Raw genomic sequence first — 24,088 nt, forward strand, 5'->3', positions numbered from 1 at the left:
GCTAGTCAGTACGTTTGTACACACCGTGAGTGAATCACGCTATTGCATGCCCTTACAACATTCGTGAGCACCCCAGCAAAAAGTGGTTTGTTTGCCTCTAGGTAGACATCAACATATACCATACATTTGCGGCTCCCGAGTGGGTGCATTCACAAGAAGGTGGCAAGGACAATGCAACTCTTTTCACCATCTGTCCGTTGTCACTGTGGCTGGAAACTGATAAGATATTTGACTTAGGCCAAATTTAAGAGACACATGTAATCATATGCATAGGCCACACCAATGCCAGATCACCAGGAAAGGTTTCCTTCTGCGGAACAGTTGGATATAGGCTGCAATGGAATGGACCCGCTTGATGGACACAGCAAGACTTAAGGAGTAAATGACAGTATACAGTTCATTAAGGCAACCGAGCGTCTTTCCTTTACGAGCCGTTCTCATTGGAGCACCTTTAATGGTAGACACGTGGTTTGTTCTAGCCGTGGCAGCCATCTTTTGCCTTAATCTGATGAGCAGGATTTCAGTGTGATATGATATATGTCATTTATAATGCACCTGTGCACAAGTGTTTCTAGGTGCGACAAGACAAAGGGGACGGGGAGACACAAGGAGGACAGGACAAACAGTCTTACTAGGCTTGTGTCAATCAGATTGTGCAAGTGCGACAGCATAAACGTGCACGGGGAAGCGAGAGAGGGAAGTGCCAGGGAGAGGAGAGGGCAAGTGCAATCAGGGCAGGATTGCTCTGAGTGAGTGAAGCCTGGGCAGCGCCGCCCAGAGTAAGTGCAAGGAGGCAGGCGGCTGTAGAGGTTAAGTGATCGGTAGGCCCGGAGGCAGTGCAGTGGCGACTGATCAAGGAGGAACCTGGTACCCAGTGAGGCTCTGAGGGTAACCAACCAACCAGTCGGCTCAGCTGATAGGTAGGTCAGCAGGTGAGAGAGAGAAAAAACAGAGGAGAAAAGGAAGGTCCTGAACAGCTTCCGGAACTTCAGGTGGTCAGGCTCAAATTTGAGAGGGGCAGGGAGGCCATTCCAGAGGGAGGCACCTGCAGAAGAAAGAGATATACACCGCACCCCCCACTCTCTGCCTGGAGAAGCGTCTGAACTCGGGGAGTTGGAAGTAGCTGAGCAAAGGGCTCGAGAAGGAAGGTATATGGAAGAGAGAGTTGGATGTAGTGCGAGCCCCATCCCCAGAAAGCCTTGTGGACGATGCAGAGGGTCTGGAACTTGATCCTTGCAGCCAATGGGAGCCAGTGGAGATATTTCAGGGCTGGAGAGATACAGTCCCTGGGCTTGAGGCCAAGGATAAATCTCACAGTCCTGTTCTGGATTAGTTGCAGATGGGGGAGAGTAGAGGAAGGCAGATTGAGAAAGAGGCTGTTGCAGTAGTCCAGCCTGGGGAGAACTAGGGCTCTGAAGACAGTGACCGTCTGGGGGAAAGTAAGAAAAGGAAGAATACCTCTGAGGAGGTGCAGCTGGTAGTGGGCCTTCTTGGCAAGGTCTGTGATGTGAGGAGATAAGGACAGAGTGGAATCGAAAATGACTGCAAGTTTTTTGCCTGACATGGAGGGCGGCCAGAGTGAGAGAGGAAAAGCGGGAGCAGGGGTCCCAATGAGAAGGGTCTCAGTCTTACTGGCATTAAGAGGGAGATAGTTGGAGGCACACCAATCCTGAATCACGCATTGACAGTCAGGAATGAGCGAGAGAGGAGAGGGGGCTGAGGGGAGCCTGAAAAAGAGCTGAGTGTCATCTGCATAACACTGAAAGTTGGAGGAGAAGATAGAGATCATGTGGGCCAAAGGGGCCAAATAGACATTGAAGAGCCAGGGAGAGAGGTTAGAGCCCTCAGAAACACCACATGTGGAGAGAGAGGTGGTGGAGAGAAAGGACCCAAGTTGGACCTGGGATGGTCGAACCAAGAAGAAGGAGTTCAACCACTCCAAGGCCTGACCTGTGATGCCCAGGTTATCACGAAGCCGATTGATCAGGATGGCCACTTGAAACTATGGCAATTTGTACTCATCCCAAGCAACAATTTATACAGGTAGTCTTGGTTGCTTCAGTGTCTCCTGTTGGCAGTCATGTGCGATTATTAAATGGAGCCAGTGTTTTGTTCATAGGTGAAAACCTATGACTCCGCTATTGGATTAACTCTTCGAGAGCAAAGGTTGAAACCAAAGGTGCTATTACTGTACTTGATAAATGTGCTCCCCAATCTCTTCAGGGCGGACAGTTTGAGGGTGCCCAAAGTCTCTGGACGGTGCACAAGCAGCATTGCTCTGCACTCTTTGCCAGCCGATATGTCTACTTTTTTGAGCCATGATGTGGGGTAACCCAACCTGATAACCATCAAGGCTTACTGGTTTCCCAATGTCTTAAGTGTCCGTCAACGTTCTCAGTCCTTTCAGGAGCTAATATAGATCTAATTAGAAACACACGTAGGCTTTAGAGACAGAGGTCATAACAAACACCTGACTCAGAGGGTCTATACTGTGGCACCATATGCTCCCCATTATACTACATAGTCCCTGAGGCTACCTGTGCCAGGTGTCAGTAATTAGCACGTCCTCTTCTTGATCTTGCTTTCTAGTTCTTGAAAGAACACCTACAGCATATAGGTGTATTTATAGAGAGGTACCAGTGTGGTTGGTCATTATGCTGTGCTGGTTCATCAATACATCGAACACGTTAAAGCAAATAGTATGGAGTAATTCCAGCCTTGGCTTTCTTAATCACCCATGTTCACCTCCAAGGAAGTTTGAGAATTATGCACGTCCCTTAAGAGCGGATGCTTTACGTACATGGGCCATGATTTTGATTTCCAGCCTCCCGTCTAGGCCCGCTCGAGGCAATCAACTATATGTATTTCTGTCGCTGTTAATGCTCATGCAGCAGCTGTTCCAGTTGCATCTCTTCCCCGCAGGCGGCCATATCTTCCCTGATGAGAAGACGCGCCGTCCCTGGTTACTGAGTGAGCGGGGCATGTCTGCACACACCTGGAAACTCAGGAGGAGGCATTCGTCAACTGCTCTAAAGGGACTCTTCCCTCGTGAAACACCTTCCACGGTGTATGCCTAAACAAGGTCTTTCACCAGTAGAGATTGCAGAATCAAGCTCATCTCTCAGAAATGTCAGTAGGCGATCTGCAATTGATCTTATAGGTGATGTGGGCTTTTCCGCTTTGAGCAGTGGTCGAGGTGTACGAAAAGAAGTAGTGGAACTATGTTCCCTGCTGGCCTGCACCCACTCCCCACAAACCTCATCACCACGCCCCCTCCCACACACAATACAAACCCCCAAATACTTGCACCTGCTGTTTAAGGTAACGTCCAGTGCAGTGCACTTAAAGTGCAAGTGTCAACTTCTTCCTACACTTCGATTTTAAAACTAAACCATTCTGGAACGGTTTCTTTTTAAAATAAAAGTATAGGAGCTGTAAAAAGTCATTTAAAAAAGTAGAGGAGCACCGCTCCCGACCGCTCCCGCTCACTTCGACCGCTGCCTTTGAGGACTCCATTTGACTCCCATCATCCACACTTATTAATGGTTTGTTTTTGTGAAGGATCTCACAACTGCGACGGGGAATCAGAATGCCTTTCCACCAAACAGACGTGGTAGGCGTAACACAACAGAAGGATAAGATGGTAAACTTTCTCTACTTCCACCCCTCCTTCTCCCCCAACGATTAGACACCTCTGACAGATTCTCTGGCACTACAGGTCTTGACAACATAGACTGTGTGCAACATTCCAAATTTCAAAAAACATTTTTGTTTAATACAGAATATTTAAATTAAAACATAAGATACTACCCACACCTAACACAGTGTACAAAACTACCACTAAAACCTACAAAATCTAAAAAGCTAAATTTCAAATAAACCACTTTACAAATCGACACAGACGAAATCACATATCACAGTACATAGAAAAAACCTAAATGTGTCACTAAAACAACATATAATCCCAACATGTTTCTGTTCTTTAAAGCCCCTTTCGGGCGAACATTCTTCAGGGGAACCTTTTAAACATCCACTATTCTTCTCAACACCGTGTTGAATGGGTAGTTTCAGGCAACCAGCCTTAATGTGGTGAATCTTCAACGCACGTCTGTAAATGACAGATAGGCTAATTTTTCTTCATTGAAAAACCAAGATACTTCAAAAGGCGTCTCAATCCGCCGAAAATATCGTCACACCTTCACGCAAGTGAAGCCACCCACAACTTCCTAGTAAAAGTGGTGAGCGTTTTGCTGCACTTGGTGAAAACACATGCTGGTGCTGCACGGTCTTCTTTCAAACCCCGCGAGTCATTAGCGAGGAGTTTGTTTCTCCTAATCTAGAGATTGGTTCTGCGTCCTCTTTTGTAATCATCTGCAGACTTGGTTGTCATTACAAGGGATTTCCTCCCCTTGCCCCACGTTGTGGGTGGCTTCACTTGCGTGAAGGTGTGACGATATTTTCAGCGGATTGAGACGCCTTTTGAAGTATCTTGGTTTTTCAATGAAGAAAAATTAGCCTATCTGTCATTTACAGACGTGCGTTGAAGATTCACCACATTAAGGCTGGTTGCCTGAAACTACCCATTCAACACGGTGTTGAGAAGAATATTGGATGTTTTAAAGGTTCCCCTGAAGAATGTTCGCCCGAAAGGGGCTTTAAAGAACAGAAACATGTTGGGATTATATGTTGTTTTAGAGACACATTTAGGTTTTTTCTATGTACTGTGATATGTGATTTCGTCTGTGTCCATTTATAAAGTGGTTTATTTGAAATTTAGCTTTTTAGATTTTGTAGGTTTTAGTGGTAGTTGTGTACACTGTGTTAGGTGTGGGTAGTATCTTATGTTTTAATTTAAATATTCTGTATTAAACAAAAATGTTTTTTGAAATTTGGAATGTTGCACGCAGTCTATGTTGTCAAGACCTGTAGTGCCGGAGAATCTGTCAGAGGTGTCTAATCGTTGGGGGAGAAGGAGGGGTGGAAGTAGAGAAAGTTTACCATCTTATCCTTCTTTTATAATATAATCTATGTTCCTATTGGTGGAGTAAGATGTGGTACATATAAATAGGATCCTGTGTACCTATTTGATTACAGGCATAACACAACATGCAGTGTTGGACCACAGTAACAGTCAAAGTCAAAGAAATATTTGAATACATTTCTATATGGTATAAGATTTTATAGGGCTGATGAATTCTGGAAAGAGATTTTAGTAGGTAAACGCGTTTCTTTCATTCTGGCCTCTATTTAATGCATAGAGGACATTCTTAAATCAGATTAATTCTTCCTTGCTTATACCTCCAATCATTCGTGGGAACTTTTTAAATTGTTTACATCATATTTATTGTATTGTGCATTATTTCTATTTATATAAGAATTTGCTTGACTACGGTGCACATTTTAATCTGAGATTTTAATTCTTTTATATTTAATTACAATATATTGTTTTATATTACTTGTTTACTGTATTTTATATCTACAGGTTTTCATGTAAAAACATGGACACATTCAATAAAAAAAAAAGAAAGGCATGTAACTGTTCATTCACATGTTGAACATTCACACAAGCATCCAGCCATATCGTCCAATGCACAGGGAAACAATGCATCAGTGTGCGGTGTGTGATGAAGTCCCCTACCTGTGTCTTATTGTAGAGGGTGGGGAGGCCATGGGTGCCAGTTTCTGCCACCAGCTATGCAATACTGGATCCAGGACTTGTGTGTAGGGGATCCCCTAACCTAGTCTTCCATGCCCTGAATGTTTGGCAGTGGACCGCCACAAGGTAATGACCATGCCTTCTTCCCCTTTGAGGAGGCCCGGTATTTTTACATGTCCTACAACACACTTGTGGTGTGACTGGTATAATCCATAGCTTGGTTTTCCTGACCAGCTTACAGGTGTTCCGGGGGCCCCTGCATGTGTTTCTGCACAGCCCTGTGAGCAGCAGAAATATTGCAAGCAGGTTGACAGCTTGGTCCACAATACTGTGCTCATTTGCTGGAATGATGCTGCTCACTGCTGACTCCAACAAAACAATCCTGTCACACCAAAAACACATCGACGCCTAATAATTGAACCCTTACCAAAGGAAAGGATTATTTTTGCCACGATGTGGGAGTTTGGATTTGGTAAGTGAGAGGGAGACTGGAGATAAGTGGCCATAGAGACACAGAGAAGTGCAGAGGAGAAGAAGGCATAATGGAGAAAAGAGACGAAGAGCAGGGGGGCTGAGGAGGATATAAAGGAGGTTGTAGGCGACATCAGTGTATAAAGGAAGGTGAATATTAAATCGTTTGGCGCTTGAAGAGGCATAGAAAGATAGCAAAAAGTCTGTGGAGAGTAATCTGGAAAAGGCTGGAAGTCACGATGCAGAGGTTAGTGGAAAGACTAGTGCAGATGCACTAGAGAGGAGGGAAGAGGCAGTGTCAAGGCGGGAACAAAGAAGGCGAGATAGAGTCTGTCAAAGACTGAGTGCAGGTTGAGGCAGAGGAATGAGCAAGTCCTATACAAGGATGATTGTGGTGAATGCCTGTGAAAGGCTGAAATTGGGCTCCTGTTATCTAAGAAACAAAATGGAGTTTGGTTTCGAGGAATACCTTCACCTACTCAACCCCCCCATTTGCCCAAACACTTTACCTAAACTTTAGGATGGGCAGTCGTATGCTGGCACTTACTCTTGGGGCACTAACAACTCAAATATTCTCCCGCTTTGTGGTACCAGCGAAGAAACAGAAATTCACTTCCTTTTTCTTTGTCCGCGTTTAAGAGCCCCGAGATGCGCTTCACTAATGCCTATCCTAAGAACAGCGCGAATTAGGCATCTTTTGCATTGCTAGAGTTTTGTAGGCAACCGGACGATAAGGCTGAAGTATACAGGGTGCCAAAATTCATACACCGAGCGTGGCTGTTAATATTTAAAATGCAATAGTTACAAGGTTCATGTGCCCTTTTGGGCATTAGGTATTGGTCTTAATGTGCTTATCATGTGATCAAAGATCTCATTTTTAGAGGTGGCGAGTGTTCTCCCACCCCCCTATTGTGATGAGATTTCCCTCTATTGGCATCCATGGGCCTCATTATAGGTTTGCAGATCGATATTTTCATGTACCGGCACTTTACCGGTCCAGCCAACCACAAGCTTGCTGCTAGGGGCTTTTATCCACTGGCAGGCCTGACCTGCCGGTAGTTCAGGTCCTTATCAGAAAAGAATTGCTTTAATTACCGGCACCAGTAATTCCGGCAACCCCATCCCATGGAGTCTATGGGACTCCTTGAAATAGCGAGTTACCGCTGCCCCCGGTAATAGCGGGATATCAGGCGACAGAGACAGTGGCACTGTTTGCCGGTATCCCACCAGTAGTGAACATGTTTTGCAAAAAATGTAACTAAAACACAGGAGTAAAAGTCTGGCCTACTAGAATAGGCTTCTGCAAAAAACAAACTTGTATTGCATGAGTTCTCCATTACACCCAAATGCAAACACATACTATGGCTCGCTTTTCATTTTCAGGAGAGGAGCCTACTAAAATTTTGGTCGAGGCAGCGTGTCACATTTTGGAACATACCATGATATCCACCGCTATACTCTCGCCAGCGAGCTTATCCTGTTGTTATCATAATAATACAATAGAAGTGGTAGAGTTTTTCAACTATTCTGTCCCTTAGCAGCAGGCTAATTGGAAGTGATTGATTGGAGATGGCAAATGCAGGCCATGTTTGCAGTGAAAGGCACAGTAGTAAATAGTTTGGTGCTGCCATGATGCTTGTAAAGAATGTTCATTGCGCCTTTTTCAATCTGTGCCCTTTTATTGTTTGAAGGTTTAAAGGATCCCAGGGTAACAATATCGCTGGAGACCCTTATGTCTTGCATGAAAATGGAACATTGGAAGTACCCGTGGCACAGAAAGACAGCAGTGGGACATATACGTGTATAGCAACAAATAGTCTGGGAGTGGCACAGAACGTGGTCAATCTAGAAGTCAAGGGTAAGCAGCCACTAAGGGTGCTCTGTGTGGAGTGTTTTATAGTGTTGTGCATGCATTGCCTATACAACCATTGCCTAACTCTATACACATCTATTCATTGCCTGTCTCGCTGACATGTTCAGATCATCTCTCCCCGTGTACCATCATTGCCTGTCACTGTGTACTTGCATCCACTGTCTCGCCGCTTACTGTGATAAAGTATTTCTTTTATTTCTATGCACATACCTGTTTGTGTAAATTGTCTTGTAAAAAAAAGTTGCTTTCTGTATGTAATGCAAGTTTTTTTTATGAAAGTCTTTAGCTCATCTTCATCCTCTGATAAATGGCCATATTTCCTGTATATACATATATATATATATCAAAAAGAAAGGAGGAGAGGATGAAGCGCACTCCCGCGAGCCAGAGGCAAATGCAAAACTCCAAGGTCAATAATGGAAAAAAACCACCATGTAAGAAGTACAAAGGGGGTATTTTATTAAATAAACAAAAACGAAGCTGTGCAAAAAAAAGAAATGCACAGGAGGCAGCAAAATACAGACGGACAGAGACCGGACGCCGTGGGGCACGACCTGCAAACAACGCGCTTCGCACTCAACTGAGCGATATATCACTATATATATATATATATATATATATATATATGTGCATATAGGGCCAGACCAAGCACCTTAATCCCCTTTGTCCAGCCCTCCACACACATGCAGGGGTAAAAGGAATCACTTGCTGGTGTAAAACCAAGTGCACTGACATTAAGGTGCAGGTCAGCATGACATAGATATCCTCGCCACTCCTTGACCCTTCTTTGCCTTGCCAGGGCTGCAAAATGGGCCGGAGAGGTAAATCATGGCGTAAAGGCATTTTAGACCCCGACTTATCGCTCCAGACAATTCAAAGTGACCCTCCATTCTTTGATGATGTGCCCCCAGCCTTATTCTGGGACACTCATCTGCTTCGTCCTGGTCAGACCTCAAGTCATGTTTTCCAGATCTGCTCTGCTTACATCGCCATCACCGTCTGGTGTGACTCTTGCTGATAATCTCGGCGTTGCCCTTCAAAATGTACCATGTACACTAGTAGCAGTTTGCCCTTTGAGATGTGAACGCTATGCAGATAAAATACTGTTTCTAGCCTTTTTATGGGATATCATGGCCTCAATTGTGTTCTTTATGGGAAATTGCATTTAAATATGTCTCCAAAAAACCATGGTAAATGGTGCATTGTGCTTGCTATTTATTCAGTGTATCAATAAACTCTTCCAACAACTCAATGCCATCAACCCACATAATAAATAAATAATGTATGTAACTAGCCCGGAGGAATGCAAATGCATTCCACTCCTCTAATGTATTCACCCACGCGTGGGTTGTTCCTAATGCCTCAGGACTAAATTAGCAGCAGCTGTTGCAAATCAGGAACCCATGGCAGTTCCCTAGGTCTGAATACAATAATCAAACATCAAATTGGAAATAATTATGTGTCAGCATAAGTTTGGCTGTGTTAATGGGCCTCCCACTGTGGCTTAAAAAATCTAAATGATTATTTAAAAAATATTCTGGAGCATGTTGTCATCTAACGCTATTCTTTTGTTTAGTCATTTCCCAAGGCAGGTGAGTGGTTTGATTGTGGAAGTTTTCGATATGTATTTAGATGGTTATGCCGAGACATAAGGTTCTATGATTTCATTATGGAAGTTCAACATATGCTCGACCAAATAACAATAGAACCCATTAGAGGCCATCCTAAATAGATTTTAGAAACATTTATCAGCAAATATAGCATTACAGTTACAGGAAATGTAGAAACCAAATAAATATTTAATGAAGAGAAGTCCCTGTTCAGCTAATCACTGTTCAATTAACGGTTTCTTAATTTGCTGATGTAAGCTCACCCGAAGCTTGCTTACTGTAACATTGATATATAACATATCCGTGTCCCTCTGCAGTGTAAACTCTAGCATTTAGGGTAGCAATATTCCTCCCCCCATATATACCAGAGTTAAGATTAATATTAGGGTCCCTCCAATTATTAATGGCATGTTTTGGATTCTACAGTAGATTATCCCAAGCCCTTAATTGCTCATTTGTAAATGTGTCTTCTTCCCCTCCATGCAATTTAGGTGGACAATAACATGAATTCCTCATGAGCTATTATCACACTGACTGTAGATTCTGCTCTAAACATACTGTGACCGGACCGTGAGGGTCAGTCTCGCAGTCTGTCACTGGTCACTTCTGCGTGAAGGCAGTACCGCTCCAATTGATCAAGATTAGGCAGGACAATCACATCTCAAGACCTTGACGCCACTGCCACTTGCCATCATCATGCAACATCTTGGGTGCACATACTTCCATTGCGCACGTGCACAGATCACTGCACAAACCATGAAACCAATAGTATTAACACTTTATGGAGTGCAAAAGACAGTCCAGATCATAGGAGCAAAGGTAAATCCGAATTGAACATGCAGTCCGAAAGAGGGTTCACAGTACGCTACCCCTGTTTCTCAAATGTGCCATGAGGCCTATATTACAACACAGGTGTCCAACGATGCGCTGTTGATTTTTGCTGCTCATATCATGGTGTGCATGTGCCTTTTCTGCCACTCACTCTGCATGTGAAACCATCAAAACATCCCAACCGTGTTTTCAATCTTTACTTAATATTTTTATACCCGCGCTCTTCTGTAATATCCGGTGGTATGAACTAACTCTCGCTTTATCGGGCATTTCAGATCCAACAATGATCATTAAGCAGCCGGAATACAAAATCATCCAGCGGTTTGACAGAGCTATATTGGAGTGCAAAGTTAAGCACGATCCCACCCTCATGCCGACAGTTCTGTGGCTGAAGGATGAAGTCGAGCTGCCATCGGATGTGAGGTATGGGTTGAAAATCATTATCCACTACATACTGTAACACAGTAGCTGACACAAAGGTGGCATGGTTTTGGTTATAGACTTTTATTAGTGTATGTAAAACCCACCTATCTATAACTCCATGAGGGGTCTCCATGCCTCAAAACAAATAGTAAAGGGTCCTGTCTCCCTCCTTCGAGACCCGGTTCCTTTGCTCTTTCTGCTTTCTCCTCTCCGTTTCCCTGGTCCCCTCTCCAGTTGGATTTCCAGTCTGTTTCCTATTATTCGTCTTTCTCTTCTCTTACCTGAGTCCTGTGCTCCCTGTTTCCTGCCGGGCTGCATTGGATACCAGCCACGCCTTCTGGCTTCACTTTTGCTACGGATCCCCACTGTTTTGAGTCCGCACCTCTTCCAGCTACATCCTTCATTCCTGTCTGCAACACCACTTCGGAAGTTCCTACTTGGAGTCAGACAGAGTGCATTTCGGCGCCTGACAAGGGTTTTTTCTGCCGCTGGGCTTTTTCCCTTGTGTAACGGCTTGTTCCCGGAGAGGGAGCCACAGGCTTGCTGTTCCATCAGCGTTCACTGTGGCTTCCCTCCGTGACAGGCAATTACCACCAAAAAAGGAGAAAGACTACCTCGCCAGACGAAACCTGTCCTCCGAGGGCTTCGACTCAACCAGCTGAGGTGAGGAGAGTGTGGAAGCAAGGGGTGAAGTGGGAGCAAAAGGGTCACAGAAAGGACAGAATGACTCCCTTCCCCTGGCGTCTCCAGCACAACTCCCAGTTCGGGACCAGGAGAATGACTCGCTTCTGCTGATATAGCTTGACAAGTTCATAACAAGGCCAGGCGGAATGACTCCCTTCCCCTGGCTTCTCCAGCACAACTCCCAGTTTGGGGCCAGGAGAATGACTCGCTTCTGCTGGTATTGCTTGACAAGTTCATAACAAGGCCAGGGGGAATGACTCCCTTCCCCTGGCGTCTCCAGCACAACTCCCAGTTCAGGACCAGGAGAATGCCTCCATTCTCCAGGTATTGCTTGACACAGTTCATACAAAGGACAGGGGGAATGACTCCCTTCCCCTGGCGTCTCCAGCACAACTCTGAGTTTGGTACCATGAGAATGACTCCATTCTCCTGGTATTGTTTACTACAGTTCTTTATCACTGCTTACAGCTTGATATACACTTTGCCACTCTGGTTTGTTGTTAGCAAAGTTACAAATCTTCTTGGGGTCCCAGACCCTTCTCTGGTGTTCAGTGGTTCTCTCATTCCCACTGTGACGAGGAAAGTTTCCTCTAATACTCTTAGTATTGGCTTCCAGGTCCCAGACCCTTCTCTGGTGGTCAGTGGTTCTCTCATTCCCACTATGAGGAGGAAGATTTCCTCTAATACTCTCAGTATTCATTTTCGGCTCCAAGACCCTTCTCTGGTGGTCAGTGCTTTTCTCTTTCCCACTGTGACGAGGAAGATTTCCTCTTACTCTCTCTGTATCTGCTTTCAGGTCCAAGACTCTTCTCTGGTTATACCAAGTAGAGAGCTTTCCACGACAAGACGAGAGAGAGAGCTTTGTGAACCAGCCTACCTTCTACCCTCCTGTCCCCGTCGGGTCTCCCGTACCTCCCTTTGCCTTGTGTGGGATTGTGGTACGACACTGGCACTTCTTGGGACCGTGGGTTTTCTCGCCGGCTGTTTGCGGCGCTGATCTCCCACCAGGTCTGCCACCCGGGTTCGCTCCTGCAGAACCTGTAGAGGACTCCTACAGCACTTCACCAGTGTCCTCTTCCCTCCAGTCATCCGGCAGCACCTGTATCTCTAGCGTTGGATTACCTCCACACCTGCTGCCAGACCCGGCAGGATTTGACACAGCCACGCTTGACACGGTTGAGCTCGACATACTTGGTAGTCCTTTGTTCCTGTTTATACATTGCATCAAGTTACTCCCATGCAGATTATAAAAGTCCTTTGTCTCTGTTAACAACTGACTCCTTATGCCTCCCCGGGGTCACCTCCTACCAGTACAAGCACAGTCAATGACCTTCATGTCTCCTGTGTCTTTCTTTGTCATAGTACATTTGGCTTTAGGTTCATCTCTGATATGGCAACAGTACGTAGGTTCACTTTCAACAAAATGGTTCTGAACAGTGGCAAGCGCTAGGGAATGTTGGGGAGTGAAAACATTCAATGGGCTATACCCCAGGTGATCGTCCTGGTCTCCAGCGGGGGAGTCCCTCCCCATGAGCTCCTCCCACATTAAACCACCCCTATGGGGACTATTGGGTAGCAGCCACACCTCCCTATCCTCATGGGAAAGGGCTCCCCCTTGGGGAGAAGTGACGACACCTTGTGAATTGTCACAATACTGCTCTGCTTAGCTGACGGTTTAACAGTTGATCACCATAAGAACAGAATTATGAGTCATTTCCTTGTCTGGACCCGTTTCCAGTTTAAAGCATTCTATGCATTTGCACATGAACTAACCAAAAGCATGCCCTGCAATGCCCTTATATGCACACGCCATTGGGTTTCTCTGTGCACTTAGGTCTGGTCTGGCTGTGCCACTTGCCACACTGTGGGATGCATAGATGTCCCTAATGCATAGCCACGTTGTGTTATTTGTGAACAGCGTCCAGAAGGAGGGCACGCTTTTTCCCTATCACCCCCGTGTGTCTGAGTGTAAGGAAATCTCAATTAAACATCTAATAATATGCACAGCTCAAACTGATAGAATCAGCATTGTTGTATTCCCTTCTGACCTTTTAATTTTTATTCATATTGTATTTGTCCTGCCCTTTTGATGTAGGCCCACCAACACTGTCTCCTTTGCTTCTCCTCTGACGTGTTTCACTGCATTCAAAATCTTGCACAAAGCATGGGCAGCAAAGGTACAAACATTCCTTAGATTAAATAACATAGCAGAAGATATTGATAAATAAATCAAGCTTTCCATAAAAACGAACAGCAAGAAATGATTCCATGTGAAATCCTCCATCCAATCATCGACTTGGATGAGACTGGAATCACTCCTGAAATTTCTCTGCAAACCTACCTCTCCCACTTGAAAACCTACAAAGCAGACTACACAAGCCTAGACACACTACTTCCCTGCTCGATCTCTAATACTCTGAAGACATCTAAGGAATGCTTCACAGTTATGTTCGAACTCTGAACACCTCCCTCATCCAACTCTGAATCACCCCTCCCATCCACCAACTTTTGTGATAAATTCTCAGCCTATTTCTTCAACAAAATGTTCACTATTTGCCACATATCTTCCTCAAGCATCCCAGTCTTTGATCACCCATGCTGGACCCCCTGCCTGAGACAAACTCCCTGCAACTCCCCTCCTTTGATCTTCTCTCCATCCATACGTTTGTCACACGTCTGCCCTCTGCCAAATCCTTACAATCTCCACTTGATCCCTGGAACTTCCATCTTTAATGAGATTGCTTCCCACATCCCCAATAGGATCACACCTTTCTGGCCTCTGGCATTGTACCTTCCTTCTTCAAGCTGGCTATCATCACACCCCACCTTAAAAAGCTCCCCTTGCATGGAGCATGACCAAACAATTACAACGCAAAATCTTCTGTTCTCTGACAATTCCTTGACTTGACGCACACCCTCTAACTGCACTCACACTTTGAGGGCAACAACCTTCTGGACTAGAACTAGACCAGCTTCTGTCTCATGGCCAATGATGGTAGAGGTAGGACCGTTGTACTCATTGGACCTGCCTGCTACATTTGACACAGTTGGACACCATATTATCCTCTGCTGCCATGGTTAAGTTGTTATTTTGGACTCTGCACTGTACTGCTCGAGAAAGGAGATACTTAGGAAGAGAGAGTTGGAGGTATTGAGGACCCAGGCCCCAGAAAGCCTTGTGGACAATGCAGAGGGTCTTGAACTTGATCCTTTCCGCCGCTGGGCGCCAACAAAGAGATTTCAGAGCCGGAGAGATACGATCCCTGGGCTTGAGGCCACGGCAAGTCTTGCAGTCCTGTTTTGGATGAATTGCAGAGGGCACAGAGTAGAGGCAGGCAGATTTAGAAAGAGGCTGTTGCAGTAGTCCTAGAGAGAATCAGAGCTCTGGAGACAGTGGTCTTCTCGGGGAAGTGAGGAAGGGAAGAATACCTTTGAGGAGGTGCAGCTGAGAGTTTGACTTCTTAGAGATGTCAGAAATGTGAGGAGAGGAGAGGGAGATATGATATGATCTCTTATTTATATAGCGCCTATACACAATGTGTTCCAGAGCGCTTTAAGGCAAGGGAGGGAACAAGGGAAAAACAAATTGTGATATTCTTACACGGCCTTAAACAATAGGAATGTGAAATGTTCTGCCATACTCGGCCTGGCGACATTTCAGATATTCAAAAGCGAAGACAAAGATAAGGAAGGGATGATGTGGATGGGAAGGAAATGGGAACAGACAGGTGACTAACGTACTAGACCTGAGGACATTTCTGATAGAGCCGGAGGATTACAAGAGGAGAGGGTGAGGGGGAGGAGAAGGAAGGAGAGGAACAAAACCAGCGACTATCATACTAGGCCTGACGACATTTCAGAGAGTGCTGGAGAGGGTTGGGAGGAGGAGAAACGAGAGGGAGGGGGGGAGACAAACAATGTTGCTATCATACTAGATCCGAGGACAATTCTGATAGAGTAAGTGCATATGATAAAGTAAGGGGAGGGGGTGAGGAGAGAGGAAAAGGAAGAAAGGGAAAAGAGGAGAGACTAAGTAAGCAGTGTAAATGAGTGAAGAAGCAAGAGGGGAGAAAACGAATACAGTTGCAGAAGTCGGTAATACCACATAATGTTGCAGGGAACAGGAAATGCAAGCCAGGATACAAGATGAAGATGGGCACAGTATGATACAGGGTCACCCAGAGTATGTGATGCAAGGGAAGTCCAGCGTGAAAATAAAGACGGATGGAGCACCAGGAGTCAAATGAGTCCACAAAGTCAAATCCAAACATTTTCAACAGGGCAGTGGTACTTGAACAATAGTGTATCAAGACAAACTCCTGCAGTCATATGATGTAGGGGGGGCAGAAGGAAAGGGCTAACAAGGGGGAAGGGAAGGAAAGAAGAAAGGCAGGAGACATATGCCTACAAGAAGGGGGGGCAAGGGAACGGCATAGCAGGGCTAAGAAGGTGGGTGGTGCTTAGGCCAGGTGACCTAGATCCACTTGCACCAGCTCCCCATCTGCAAAGGAAAAGAGGCTGGAGGGCTCCTTAAGTGGGGAAAAAGAGCGGCAACCAGGAAGGCACCAAGTGGGTAGGGCTTGCTAAGTGGGGAAAAAGAGCGGCAACCAGGAAGGCACCAAGTGGGCGGGGCTTGCTAAGTGGGGAAAAATAGCGGCAACTAGGAAGGCACCAGGTGGGCGGGGCTTGCTAAGTGGGGAAAAAGAGCGGCAACCAGGAAGGCACCAGGTGTGCGGGGCTTAGACCAGGTGACCTAGATCCACTTGCACCTGCTCCCCATCTGCAAAGGATGGAGTCGGAAGATTAAGGTGCTAGTCGGCTCCTGCTTTTTCTCATCGCCTCACCCTCAAGAAAACTGTCCACTACTTAATGTTTTCACACAAAGTGGCTGTGGTGGATGCCTTAATCTTCTCAGGACTCATCTATGGAAACAGAATCTACCGGCTTCACCACCTTCTTTCCACCACTCCAGCGATCCCAGGACCCTGCCACGCATCTCCTTCTTGGCTTCAAATGTGACCACATTATGACTGCACTCGCCGTTGCCAGTAAATGCTTGAAGCTACCTCTCCTCACCTCCAAACCTACAGCATAACTGCCCCCACAAAAGCAGCTGTCCTTCTTCAGACAATCTTCTCTCGGCCCCTCGCTTCTACAGGTCACATTTTGGATGGCAAACCGTCTCCGTCATCACATCCCAGGTTTATACCTACTTCACTCCTGGCCATCTTGATTTCTTGAAGGCCCTAAAAATCTAGCTCTTCAGTCCTTCGTTCTGCACTCTCTGTTTTGGTCACAACTCCGAGAGGCCACTATGTTGGTAAATGTTAGGATTTATAAAAAAGTTGATGACAACGATTTGTAAAAAAATATATATATTTTACAGTCACTTGTCTTTTTGCTTTTATGAAAGATATTTTTGCACTATACAAATTGTGTTGATGGAATTTACACATTCTTCTCCTTTTGACTAAAATTGGGTACACAAAAGTAAAAAATATATGCAACTGTATGACTGCCCAACTATTGCAGACTCATTCTATAGATGCCTTACACATTGTCTTTGAAGTGCAGTCCTGAGCCAAAAGTCAATGGTCTTCACATTTGACTTTGAGTTAGCCGGGCTTGTGCAACAGCCTAGTAATGTTTGCCGGTTTACACCGTGCTAGCTTTATAGCTTACTGCAGCGCATGTCCCTACCCCGTCACATGCAATTCTGTATAATTGGGAATCACCATTTAAAAAAGCCCTTGAATCTATTTAGTAGTAGTGCATTGCAATGTCTGAAACTCTGCAAAATGTCATCATTATACTTTTGTCATTTCCTTATGGGTGCTCCCTATCTGTTCAATGACCAACACACAGGTCTCTTGAATGGCATGCCTTGTATTATACCAAATGTCTGAATTACACAGAGTCCTGTCTATGTGCTTCACATGTATTGACAGATTTATTGTGGGAAAGAACCATTTGACAATCATGAACGTAACTGAGAATGATGAAGGAACGTACACATGCGTAGCAAACACAACCTTAGACAGCGTCTCCGCCAGCGCGGTGCTCACTGTTGTCGGTAAGTACTTTTTTTTTCTCTCTCTCTCAATTGCACATATGTATTGGTATATGTGAAAAATGTCCTCTTTCATGGTATTTCCGTCTTTCTTTGGTTCTCTGGTGGTAGGTAGCATGTCCGCTTAAAGAAATATGGGAAGTATACTAACATTGGATACCTAGGCAAGACAGCATCTAATATTAAGAACAATCTATGATTTCAAACATAAAACTTTATAAGAATATATATATATATATATATATATATAGAGAGAGGGAGAGAGAGAGAGAGAGAGAGAGAGAGAGAGAGAGAGAGAGAGAGGTTTTGTGAGTGGTTGTTGAGATGTCTGGTTCGTTGTACATTCTGTTACAAGCTGTGCAGTGCATCCCTAGTAAGGCGGGTTTCCTCTGTTCACATACACACACCGGATGCTCAGTAAAATAGAGATGCTTCCCTGGGCTTCTGTTTCTTGCAATGTATTCTTCTAATATATTGCCACTGCAAGTATATGTAGTATCTGGGTGCCCCGGAATATGCAGGAAGGGCGCGGGAAAGACACTGGAGCTGGTGAGTAGCTTTAGAAGTGTTACAGGGTAGTATATAGTTTGAAGGAGGACGAGAGATCAGGTAAAGAGTGTGCTGTGGCTCCCATCCTGAATCATCCGGAATGGCTGACATTCCTGGAACCCTCAGGCAACCCAGGGCTCCACCACTGCTGTACATTCCTTAGCCTGCATTGCTAAGTGCCATGCAAGCCCCACACTGCAGTATACCGGGAGACCGCCCTGCACACGTGTCAGTGTGTTTGAATAAGGTACACATCCTGCTTGTTAATTGTGTATGTTCAGTGCATTATCCTATTAAAATCCAAAGCAGAATATAGACGAAAATTGCGCTTATCTCTCAAAAGGGGGGGCCCTCTTCGAGAAGTGAATATATGGTCATGCAACATTGCACATGTCAAATGTAAAGCAGTGAAATGATAATCTTGAGTCACGAAGAAGTCACTTTTCCTCTAAACATGTGTGGACTCATTTGAAAATGGAGAACAACAGGTCACAAAACCCCCTTTGAACAAGACAAGTTTAATTTTAATCTTTATTCTCTGTTGGAAGCTATTACAATAAGGAACAGAACATGTCAAACGAACACTCATTATTTGGCTTTTTCCAACTTCCGCTGTTCACACATTGTTCTCACCCCTTAAATGCAGTGTTGTATTCACCCCACACCTCTGTACATTGTCCCACGATGGATCGCCTTTGAATGACACTTTGCGAAGCAAAACTGAATTTCAACAGGGGCAGATTGAGTAGGAACGTGTCATTTCCTGTAAGAGCACCTGGAACTTTATTTATTTAATTTATTTATAAGTGTATAATGCGCTGACAGCCCGCAGGCATCAGGGCACAACAAAAACACAAATGGACAACAAAAGAACGGGACAGTGAGGTATTAGAGATAGAGTATCAGTTATGAAGGAGTTCACTTAAATAGGTGAGTTTTCAGGCTGAAAAGCTTCAGGTTTGACGGGAGTCTAATAGTGGGTGGTAAAGCGTTCCAAAGGGAGGTCGCTACAGCTGAGATGAGCATCAAAAACATGTGCTTTCATTTAAATGTAATTGTAAATGGTTATTTATAACACGCTTAATACCCAGAGGTTTCTAAGCGCTGACGCAGGGATCGAACCTGTGTTGCTCCCTGTCGTCTTGCTTCCAAGACGAGCGCTTTGCCCCTGAGCTATCCTCCCGAGACGAACATTTAATATAATACATTATTTGTGGTCCTGCAATCCTAATGCTCTCTGTACAAAAAAGGGATGCCTTGTGACACGCTGTCAAGGAAACATCTTGAAGAAATCTAGGCACTTGCTATAAAAGGAGGCTGCTGATATGTGCCATGTGGTTATACAGCTTTCACAAAATGTCTGTAGTGAAAAGGCCCAAATCTTCCTAATAAAGAAATTGGATGTTGAAATCCATTTTCAATAGTGCCCCAAAACAAACTCGGAGAGTGGGTATGGTTAACTAGAGCGGGGAGATGAGAGGACAAGACGCCCGTGGGGATATGACTGCCAAGAAAAGATGAGTAAAATCAAATGCAAATTCAAAAACAACAAATTCGTAAGGTCGGAATTTGTGAATAATGTATCGACTTGTATCACAATCTCATTGAACTGTATAGCGCACAGAGGGGGTATACGTTAGTCTTCCTTGGAACCTTCCACCTTGAAGAGGGGTGTTTGGGATGGGTGGCAAATGTAACTTTTCTTGGCAGAAAATAGTGACAGTATGAGGTTCTGTTCCAGAACTGTATTTTTCAAAGCACCGTTGGCCAAGGGAGTTCAAGAAAGCTAGCCATTATGAGCTTTGCTGACATGGGTGGGCATTTGGGCAATCCTTTTATTGAACTAGGGCAACACTGGGCAGTTTTGAAGCATTTCTAGCTTACCTTTGTCAGAACATGCTTGCATTCAGCAAAATAATCATTAAGTAGTCGTTGAGGCTCTACTCCAAGAATGTTCACAAAAGATTCATTTCCATTGTGCACTTGTGTAAGACTTTGCATACAAGCTTCATACATTGAAGAGAATAAGATCCTTTGAGGGAGTTCTCCCCTCTAGGATTGATTGATTGCATTGCCCTCGCTTTCATGCTAGTCTGTGCAAAGGCAGCACAGCACATTTTTCTGGCAGACTCGCGTAATGATCTAAGCTCCGAAAGCTGCACAGTGAGTGGCTGCCAATGGAACTCCACCAAATGTTAAAATAAATAGAAAAATCCTCAAAAGTGTGCAGTTGAAAAAAGATTCTGTGAACATTTAAAATAAATATTAAAGAAATGTATACTACCTTAAAATAACAAAAATAAATGAAAGTGTTACAAAGTAAAAGATAACAGAGTTGAATGTAACTAATCCTACACAAAGGTACATTGAAATGGAAGGACTGTAACTTGCCTCATGTTCTGCAGTAAAGACAGTCTAGGCGCTATGCTGGTTTGTGTCATTGATTGTCATGTGGATTGGCCATCACCCGGGATGGAGCCATAGAAAGTACTATTTACATTCACCATTAGCTTCTGAATTTATGTCACACAAAGTGATACACTTGCAATTCTTTCATTTAGCCCAATTGGAAAGGAAATGGGTGTACTTGGCAGGAACCACTGGTTTGATTATATGAAACACCCCAAATTAGGTTGTCATCAGATTTTTCATATGTTGCATTTTGACACCAATAGCCTCATATTTGGCTGCACCTCTGGTCACGTTAATCTTTTTCTGAAAAACTGAGCAAATCATTTCAAATCTAGGTATATAGTATAAGTTACTGCTTATATTAAATGGTGTTTGTTGATAACCGCTTTAAGAAATGGGATCGAAAAATACATAATGGTAGCCGAATATCAGACATTGAGTTCTCAATAGATTTCCAGATGGTGCTTACATGAAAAAACAGGAACATTTCTACAACTTTTTCTCTGTAAAATCTTCTCTGGAGAAAAGGTTCTTATTTGCAATCAGTTGGCGACAAGCCAAATCAAGTGTTGTATTCATGGCTACATTTACATTTAAACTATAATGCTGTACATTAATCAAGTAGTGTATTAGGGAGCACCACACTGTACTTATTTTGTTTAAAACGTACACTTACTTTAGCCAGTTGTAGGTCGGTGATACATATAAGCACTTCCAGTGAGGTTCTCTTTCTAAGCAACTCCTGATTAATGGATTCCTGTCCTCCTTCGTGGCACCTTCCTAAATTAAATCGGTTGCACACACCATTACATATGTAATGTGACTGGGTCTTGAGTAACACATCGTTTGACATGCGGGCAGTCTTTGGGGCCTCTTGCAAACAGGTTGCTTCCAGATGACAAGAGGTAAAGGGGTGGTGGGCAGTTGGAAGGCGGTGCACAGCATTGTAAAGGGGATCTACAGTTCTTTCATGGCAAGTCCAAAGTTGCTTTCATAAGTTTGTATTAGTGGGTTCACTGGGAGTAAGTGCGAATGGTAAAGAGTGACATTAGAGAAGGCAATCGCAGTGTTTGAGAAGTGGCCCGATTACGGAACCATTGCTTAGAGGAGATGCCTGCTTGACTAGAACTGTTTTTATGAACTTTCCTAAGCCGAGAAGCTTTCCTTGACCTTTCACTTTCAAAAGTAGCTGTAATGCTTTGAGGCCCCAGGGAAGTCATTTTTAACTTAATATATTTGAACCTGTTTGTTGCACCAAGGATAATTCTTAGAAATAATGGAAGTATTTTCTGCAGCATCAGTCTCTATTGAGATAGTGCCTAGCAATGCTCGGTACAAGGGATGTACCAGCTTGATATGTATAATCAGACTGTCTCCTGTGCAACTATAACCCATTAACCTTTTCTTATCCTGACTGTCTGTTTATCTTTTCTACTAATATTTACTAAATCCTTCATGTTGCTGTCCTTTCCAGCTCCTACCCCAACTCCTGCTATGGTTTACGGTAAACAATTGCACACCCTTCTTGTGTGTCTACACTGTGCTTTTTTATTTTTTGCCAGTCGCAACATCTGTTTTCTTTTAGTTTTTATTCCATTGCAAATCTGCACTGTTTATTCGTTTTTGCGCTGGTTGAATGTTATTAAACATTGCTGCTTAGGTTTAGATCTTTGCTCCAAATATCTGGTGGAAACTGTTTCAGCATTGCAACTCAGGTGCTAAAGGATCACACAGCTGAGATTAAGATATTTCAAGCTTAACATCTTGCACCCCTGACATGAACATGTATTATTTTATCGAAATGAGCATTCTGTGTGCGCTTAACTAAAATCATGTATTACATAACCCCAGTAAATTGAGATCGCTCATATGATCTTGAAAAGATCAAAGACTTGCACCTATAAAAGACTGATTTTAATTCTGCTGAGGAAAAGAAAGTCGTGTTTTGTTTACATAATTCACATTTTCATAGAGAAAGCATTCCATATTTACATGAGATTTACCATGTCAATTACATTCTACCTTCCCAGGTACAGATGAAATGATCCGTTTGTGTTCCACTGCAATTTCCAATTTTCGTGATGATATATTTCATCAATGACTTTTATTCATGTTTTATTTTTTACTCCAGATAAAATCTGCTTTCTCATACAGCACTAGTTGGAAGCCACCATATACCTATTGGCTAACTTTTTAAGAGAATATGCTTTAGCAAGTTTTCATGAGCTTCTTTTATAAAATAAACATAAGACAAGATGGTCCAAAGCCTGATGCTTTAGCCTGACTGATTATCTGCATTTATCAATTGACATTTTTGGAGAACACTTTGTATGCCTTAGAATTTCAACCTTGACAAATTGTTGCAATGAAAGCTTCTGCTGCATCAAGGACTTTCAGGTAATTGTCTCCCTTCTAAAAAAATCTCTTACCATCTTACTCTTCACATGTACATTCTGCATAGATGTCCGCCACAGGCCGAGCTGATAATCAAAGTATGACTAAGCTGGCCGCTATAGTCTTCGTTCATCGTTCACATCAGCAGGTAACATTACCCAAAGCATATTTAGCCCCTCAGACCTTGGGTTTTCTCATCCAAATAACTTATTCCCAAGGCTCTCTGCCAAACCCATAGATGCATACAAATGAAGGGAGCTATGGAAGACCGCTTTACTTACTCCTCCAGGTAACGCCCTTTTTTTCAATATACAAAACGGTCATTAATTGGAGTAACCGCGCATCACATTACGATGATTATCTTGGCATGCATGCAGAAGCATCTGTGTGCAGCCAGAAACCATATTGCTTGTTTTGAGAATCCCACATAAACTGAGTACACAAATTTGTTGTGATGTTTGGCCGGGCAAGCACACAAACACCTTTGAGATTTAGGCCCGTAAGTGATACGAAGTCACTTGGATTCTGGGCGTCAGAACAATCTGAAAGTTTGAGCTTTCTTCCTGTTCGATGTGACACCTCTTATTTACAGGACATGAATTACACAATCACAATATATAGACTACTTTCGGGAAAGTGTGTGTTACTATTGTTCACCCTTTTTACCACCAGGTTGCCACTGCCCCATCCAGTACTTGTAGTAGAAATAGGAGTCATGCCCCTTATCGCAAAGATTGCTTTTCTCTTTAACGTGTGGTCTGTTTCTCTCATGAAGCACCCAAACGTGGTTTGCTGTGCGCATCAACACACCGATCAACGCACTTAATCCTAAACCTTTTATATTTCTTTCTCACACTTCATTTTGTATAAGAATGTTTCTTTCTTCCCATTCCTTCCACTTATTCATATTAAAGAGCATATAAACTTGACCGTTGTACAAATGTGTTACACATAATGTAGACTGTTCCGCCATGTTGCAGTAAAGCAAACTAAATAAAAAAATAAACATTCTATTGAATCATTGGATTCTGAAACAGTTTCAGCAGGTTTGCAGTATGTTTTTAAATTTCTTTTAGAAATACATCCAGTTTTCTTTGGTAATTTGCTCATATTCA

The 24,088-nt window shown here is 43.8% G+C and overlaps 1 protein-coding gene across 25 annotated transcripts in view; it reads left to right on the forward strand.

The window, feature by feature from the left end:
* The window catches only part of NRCAM (neuronal cell adhesion molecule), a 731,897-nt gene that overhangs the window by 592,802 nt on the left and 115,007 nt on the right, over positions 1-24,088 (forward strand). For 17 of the 25 annotated variants that reach the window (XM_069627972.1, XM_069627973.1, XM_069627958.1 and 14 more), the window contains 4 exons: positions 7,819-7,985; positions 10,717-10,864; positions 17,497-17,621; positions 22,054-22,083. In XM_069627972.1, the coding sequence (XP_069484073.1) occupies positions 7,819-7,985; positions 10,717-10,864; positions 17,497-17,621; positions 22,054-22,083 (470 nt within the window). The remainder of the gene's footprint in view (positions 1-7,818; positions 7,986-10,716; positions 10,865-17,496; positions 17,622-22,053; positions 22,084-24,088) is intronic. The other 8 variants (XM_069627974.1, XM_069627975.1, XM_069627964.1 and 5 more) reach the window with 1 other exon arrangement.

Source organism: Ambystoma mexicanum, chromosome 12 (assembly GCF_040938575.1).
Source record: "Ambystoma mexicanum isolate Mex_15411 chromosome 12, UKY_AmexF1_1, whole genome shotgun sequence".
In the NCBI taxonomy this organism is placed as follows: Eukaryota; Metazoa; Chordata; class Amphibia; order Caudata; family Ambystomatidae; genus Ambystoma; species Ambystoma mexicanum.